Here is a 7,421-nt window from a genome sequence, read left to right as displayed (position 1 = left end):
ATTAAAAATAAAAAAATAACTTATTAAAATATATAAATATAAATATATAAAATATACATACATTTATTTCATAATTGTTTCTGATGTATCATCTTTCTAATATGACATTGTTATTTATTGTTCCAAAATAAACATATACATAGAAAGATATTTTATAGCATTAATTTCATATCAATTTCATTCTTTTTATCATTGTTTTCATAATCTGAAATAAAAAATATATTAAATATATTCTTTTGAACAATGATTTCCATATGTTTATGAATATCAAGAAAATAAATATCAAGAAATAAATAAAATTATTATAAATTATTAAATTAATAATTATATTATTTTTTTAATATAATAATAAACAAATTAAAATAAATATTTATGCAAAAATATAAATATTTTTTTTAAACGTATTTGATATTTATTATATGCTTCAATTATAATCGAAATGAAAAATACGTACGAAGTGATCTATAAAACTGATCGTAAAAGTTATGAAAGATATTGATAGTGTTTAATATAATATAAATATTTTATACACATTAATATCAAGAAAACATGTATGATTACATACGTATATAAGTAGATAATTTTCTATCTCATCTAAATGCATGCATATCCATTACTAAATTCGATTGGTTCATTCATATCACGTGCCTTTAAAATCAGTTTTATTATACAAAGTATTTGTATAATAATAACTTAAAATTATACTTTCAAAATAGAAAAATTTTATTTGTAATTATATTATATAATTACAAGTAAAATTGTTTTAAAGTAAATTTAAAATTAATATTATAAAATTATATAAATATAATCATTATATATTTAAATTTTAATCATCATTACTAGAAGAAAATAAAAAATTTAAATTTATATATATATGTATATATTAAGAAAATGTATAGAAGATTCGATATTTATTATTAATATTTTAAGAATATATTTATTAATTTATATCAAGATATTACGAATATATAATAAAATTTAAAAAAACAAATATATATTACATATTTAATCAATAAAAAATATAATACTTATATTTCAAATAATGTTTATAATTATATATATTTATTAGTAATATATATATTTATATATTATATATTCAAAAAGTACATAGAAATACATAGAAAATAATAAAAAATAATGCTATTTTGATAAACAATTAATCGATTTTATCATATTAATATATTCTAAATGTATATTTATCTGTATGAATTAAACGATACAAATAATATATGATAATATAAAATTATAACTCAATACATAATTATTAACTATTCAATTATTAACTATTCTACTATAAGATAATTATTAACGTTCTGAAAAAATATAATCAAATTTTAAACAAAATATTTTAAATATATATACAGTATTTTAAACAGTACTTGAATATTATTAATAAAATAATGATAATACCTTAATAAAATAACAGAAGAATAAAAGAAAAAGAATTCGAAATAAAAAATTTGAAAGAAAATATTTATTTTAAACGATATAATGTTAAGAATTATCAAAAATAATTTTATCATTATTTATTTTAGTTGAACTTGTAACATTCAAGAATTTGTAACGCATGTACATATAGATCATTTACACAAACATTACATTTATATGCAATGCAATGTTTCAACTGACAGAAAAATATATCTTTACGTCATGCATGAATCATATACATATTTTTGTATTTTATGTAATTAAATTGCTTTACCAAACAAAAATCAATAGAAATCTGATTTATAATTATTGATTAATAATAATCTGATTTAATTATAATTATAATAAAAAAATATTTACGTATATCTTCTATAAAATAAATATATAAGTACATATAAAGATTAAATTTCTTTGCATTATTATCGAAATTCATATGTCACTATTATGGAAATATATCTGTCATTATAAATATGAACATGAAACTGTTTTAATATAATTTTTTAAAGTGTGATTAAGAAAATAATAATAATCGATGAAAAAATATTCTGATATTTAATATTAAATTGATGAAAATATATACTATATATTAAATAATAATTAAACTGTTTTTGTATATATTTTTTATAAAAATAAATAAAAAATAAAATCATTATCAAATAAACTATATTAATAACAGTTGATTTATTTTTAATTTTCTCAAAAGAATAATATAACTGCGTAGTAATTTCGTTTCATCAAAATACTTATAGAATTACATTATAATCACGTGATCAATAGATATCTAAATGTATCTAATGTGACTATGTTTTAATTTGCGTATATGTTAGATTAAATATATATTTATATGTATATGTTAGATTAAATATATATTTATATATATATAAAACAATATACACTTATATATTTATTATATATTGTTTGTAGCGTCAATTGGCTGAATTATTAAAATAATATTAATAATATATTAACAATATTAACAATAAAACCGCGCGAAATATCATTTTTGTTTGTCATGATTCAGAATTTCATAGAATCCCAGAGTAGAATATTTGTAACTTAAAAAAATACCAATTCAAGGTCATTTAAAATAGTGCGCCTGAAGTTATAAAAAAAAAATATAACATATGCAATGAATAAAAAATGAGAATAATCATTAATATAGTATCTATTTTTTTTCTTGGAAATCTTAATAATTATATTAACGTTTCGAAGAATGTATACAGTCATATTTATCATGACACTCAACTCAAGAAAAATTAACGTAAGGCTTCGATAGCTTAACAATTGGAAAATGGTGATATTTTTCAGAAGCGCAATATGTTCAACCAATCATATTTAAGATGAATTCTTTGTGACAAATTTTCATCTCTTTTGTTTTATTTAATTAATTTCTATTAATTAATTTCGAAATTTATATTAAATATATAATGTAGAATTTATGTAAATAATGTAGAATTTCAAATATGGATAAAATTTTAATAATTATAAATATGTAAATATATATTTATTGAACATATTTTCGAATGTAATACAAAAAAGTAATATTAAATATTAGAAGAAAAAATTGTTTTTCAATTTATTTATAAAAGAAAGAAAACATACAAATTCTAAATTATGTCTTCTAAATTTTGTATGAAATAATAGTCACGTGGTAAATTATCAAACCAAGCTTGGCAGAGAGGTAAGGGAAAACTACAAAGGCTTGAACGTATATAATCTTCAGCATACATTCCACTATCCAGTTCTGCTTGGACTTCGGACGTGTAAATTGTGCCAAGCTTCCGAAGAGGGAAAGTTTTTGTTTGTTTGGTGCGCTCATTGTATGGGTAAGTTCTCTAATTTAGTTTAATTTCTTTCTTTCTTTTTTTAATTTTTCTATGTTTTGAATAAAAAATTATATTTATTTACAAAATAAAATAATTCGCATATGCATACTTGAAACATCTTGTGTGTCCTAGTTCGGGAGGGAAATACTTTCACTTCTAATATCATATATTTATAATTTAAATTATTATGTTCAATGATAATAAATTATAAACATAATACATTGATATAAGTAATGTGCTATTAAATCAAATAAATATTTAAGCTGATAAATGTAAACATTAATGTTTTGGCGTCATTAGAATTTCATACTTACTATACCATTATTCTTAAATCATATTTAAAATTTGAATTTTTTTTAAAATTATAATAATGTATTATGAATTTAAAAATAAAAAACAAATATATGTTTTTTCTTACGTAATTATTTTCATAATATTAATTAATCTATTTTGATATAGTTTGGAAAATATAAAATATTAAACATTTAATATAGATATTAAATATATTGTTAGAATTGGCAATCTTTTTAATGTTAGTAAATAAAAAATAATATATTAACGCGAATAGTAACATTGAGATGAAAGCATAGTAGACACGTGGCATATTACATATCTATCTGGTCACGTATTGATTCATCATGCGTATATATACCGTCGCCATGTTGGATACTAAGCCAACGACAACTCCGATCCGTTTCTCTACTTTTATTTCACAAATTTTGTCATTCGGAATCATATTAATTCGTGTGCTTAAATAGCAATGGAGATATGGTAAATATATTTATTAATAGAAATAATAATTATAATAAATAAGTTATGAATTATATTGATTAAAAAATATTCTATTCATACTTATGGAAGTACAAAGTAAAGATATTATTTTTTATATATTTTATCTTTTAAAATAAATAATTATTTATTTAAAATTATTAATAATATATATATATATGTTATACATACGTAAAATATATTGATGATAAAAATATATAATTTTATATTTTTAGAGCGAGAGAAGAGTATAAAACACGGAGAGAGCCCTGTGGAGCCAATAAGCAGCTGCAGGGATGAGCATGGCTTTGTGCCAACAGTGGGCCGTTGGGGAAGTGAATGGCCAAGTTGACTCGAGACAGCAGAAACATGGTGCCAGCCACAAGGGCAGGCACGAGGGCCCTGGATCAGGGGTGTGCCGCTACCCTTGCCGGTATGGGCCCATTATGAGGCACCAGCCTTGACCGTTTTAACGGTCGAACAATATGAGGAACTAGCAGGCAGCGTTGAATTAGAAACGCAGCATTTACTGCGTGAGCATCGCTATGATACCATTGGCAATTTCCTTAAGTAATTGTCATAACATATGTTTTATAAGTTTATATTAATATTATTATAAAACAATTATTATAATAATTTGTTTTGCAATTAATAGGTTTTATAAGGACTATATTGCAAGTGGAGAAACTGTTCTGGAAAGATTTTATCATAAATATCAACCATTGATAACACGTGAACATCATACTTGTGTGGGTTTAGGATTTGAATTACTATACCGTTTAAAATGTTTAAATAAAAGATTTCCTGGTATAGCAAGTGGTTTCTATTTAGTGTCTTGTGAAGAGGTATATTTATAATTCTTAAATATATTTTAATCTACACACATGCACACACGCACACACGCGCACACACATATATATTTTTTATAATTAAAAATTTCATAATTTCTTTATAAATTTCTTTATTATGTAGACGATCGATAATGTTGCTAATTATGTTGGAGGACCACCTGCTGCAGATAGTGGTGAAAAAGAACATGTGTTAGTGTGCCTGAAAATTAAAATTGGCGGACGACAAGGAGTTATGCTACTTGATCCTGGATATCATGTAGCTCGAGTAATTACTATAATGGAGGATAAATTATACCCACATACAGGCTGGTTTATTCAATCTGATGAACCAGATTGTAAAAAAGAATATAATTACTTTTTATGCAGTAACGATCCTGATTATATTGAATGGCATGAAAGAAAAACACGATCTGATACCTTAGAAAGAACACAAGTTGCTCTTATATATGTGGCAAGGCCTTATTTAACTGCCATTGATGTTACGGAACGCAGAAATTTAGTTTATAACTTCAGAAGTCTTCTTGCAAGAGATACTAAAGGTCATGTTACAGCTGGTTTATATTTTCCTGTTGTGCTGGATATAAACAATGCACAAAGTTTTACAATTTTTTATCAAACTAATAGTGGCAAAAGACGAATCAAAATGGCATTTAATAAATTCTGCAGTTCACCAAAAGTATGTTTTTTATTCATACAAAAATTAATATTAAATAATTATAAAAAATTAGTATTGTTAAATAATAATATATTTTGTTTAGATAAATCCTGATACTGAAGAAAAGGAAATTATCGCCGAATGTGCCCGGCAGTTAGGTCTTTTACAAGATTCTCTAGAAGATCTATTATCTGCTCTTGCTACAGTTATGAGCGATTCAGCCTTTGTGGCTCAATTACTGGCTATTAATGCAAGAATCAACACTTTGGCAGAAGATAATTAACACAAGTCAATCTGCCCTGTGCGGTGCAGACAATATATAATATATCATTTCTTTTGTCAACTTTCTTCTTATGTTCTTTTTGTTTTATTGATGATTATGTTAATAGTTTTACTATGTATTACAGATGTTAATTTTATTCTTGTTATAAAATAAGGTATATTTTTTTAATGAATTTTAATAAAATTATATTATATACATTATTGTTAATAATTCAATGAAAACGTTAATTAATTGCACTATATATTAATTTTAAAATTATTTTTAGAATTTAGTAATAGCATATATATATATTTATATATCATTCTTTATTATTATTTACATAAATATTAAATCGTAGATGATTTTAAAATCTTAGAAAATTAAATGTTTTCATTGAAACATTATTAAATAAAATTAGTTTCTATTTAAAAAAAAAATTATAAAAAGAGATAGGAATGGCTTATATTTAATTTTTTTGTTTTTAATATAAAGAAATGAACTAAGTTATACTAAATCTATAATTTTTATTGAAATAAATAATGACAAAAATTATTACATTAAATTGTACATTCATTGATAAATATAATATTCCAAAATATATTTATTTTTATTTAAGATTGAAAATGTATTAACATATTGAAATTTAAATGATTTATTAAAAATATAATTAAAATTTGAACATCATTTAAATATAGTTTTTTAGATGAATTATATTTTTTTTTCATAAATTGAATTGTTTTTAAATAATGTAAATGTTTTTTATTATGTATACATATATTTAAAATAAAGTTAAATATTTTTTGACATTTATATTTTTCACATATGTTAATGCATATTATTTCATATATGTTATTTATTTAAAAAGATTCAAGAAAATAATAAATTTACATGTAGAATCAAAAATAACTGCAGCATAATTTCAATAAAATATTTATATGATATAAAATATATTTTTTAAACTTTAATTTTAAGAAAAAACATTAAAAAATTTGAAAACATAATAAGATTCATTTAAATCTATAAAAATATAACAAGAAATTATTTGAAACTATTAAAACTAATGATTTTACCTATTAAAACATTTAGATTTTTCCAAAATTTTATAACATAGTTTAAATTTAAATAATTAAATACAAAGTCTATATATATTACTATAAGATATAATGACACTTTTTGCAAACTTCAACATCCACATTTTCTTATTATAATCAACTGCAGTACTGCTAATGTAGATTTGAATACAACTGGATGAATTCAAACTGTAAACATAAGAATGTTAAATCATATAATATATAATATATTTTTTGATATTATTAAAATTAAATTATATAATTATATGAAATATGTAAAATATGAAAATGATAAAATTTATTAAAAAGTTTACATATTAATAAAATTTTTAAAAATATTTTTACAAAAATAAAAATCATTAATGAATTTCAAAAATTAAAAATTAAATAGTAGTATAATATTGAAAAAATATTATAATATATATATATTATATATATTATTATATATATAATATCCAATAAATTATAAAAAAATTGAAATATAAAAATATAAATTTTAAATGTATACTTACATTGCATATGTGTCATTGTGTACTATGCTTTTTATTTTATTAATATTTG

At 20.8% G+C, this 7,421-nt stretch overlaps 3 protein-coding genes across 3 annotated transcripts in view; 1 reads left to right on the top strand and 2 right to left on the bottom strand.

The window, feature by feature from the left end:
- Nucleotides 1-79, bottom strand: part of LOC102677399 (integral membrane protein GPR155) — a 4,283-nt gene extending 4,204 nt beyond the window's left edge. The window contains exon 1 of the mRNA XM_031512343.1: nt 62-79. The gene's annotated coding sequence lies outside the window, so the exon portion shown is untranslated. The remainder of the gene's footprint in view (nt 1-61) is intronic.
- A 4,183-nt stretch (nt 80-4,262) lies between these two features.
- Nucleotides 4,263-6,009, top strand: LOC102677263. The gene is made up of 4 exons (XM_031512345.1): nt 4,263-4,592; nt 4,678-4,867; nt 4,995-5,549; nt 5,632-6,009. The coding sequence occupies exons 3-4, from the start codon at nt 5,106-5,108 to the stop codon at nt 5,809-5,811; spliced, it is 624 nt and encodes a 207-aa protein (XP_031368205.1). The 5' UTR covers nt 4,263-4,592; nt 4,678-4,867; nt 4,995-5,105; the 3' UTR covers nt 5,812-6,009.
- A 932-nt stretch (nt 6,010-6,941) lies between these two features.
- LOC102674579 (myeloid leukemia factor) overlaps nt 6,942-7,421 on the bottom strand; it is a gene marked incomplete at its 5' end in the record, with an annotated part of 3,909 nt that continues 3,429 nt past the window's right edge. The window contains 2 exons of the mRNA XM_031512346.1: nt 6,942-7,049; nt 7,373-7,421. Coding sequence (XP_031368206.1) covers nt 7,412-7,421 — 10 coding nt within the window. The remainder of the gene's footprint in view (nt 7,050-7,372) is intronic.

This window comes from Apis dorsata, unplaced genomic scaffold (assembly GCF_000469605.1).
Source record: "Apis dorsata unplaced genomic scaffold, Apis dorsata 1.3 scaffold_416, whole genome shotgun sequence".
Classification (NCBI taxonomy): Eukaryota; Metazoa; Arthropoda; class Insecta; order Hymenoptera; family Apidae; genus Apis; species Apis dorsata.
This window is presented reverse-complemented; position numbering and strand designations above follow the sequence as displayed.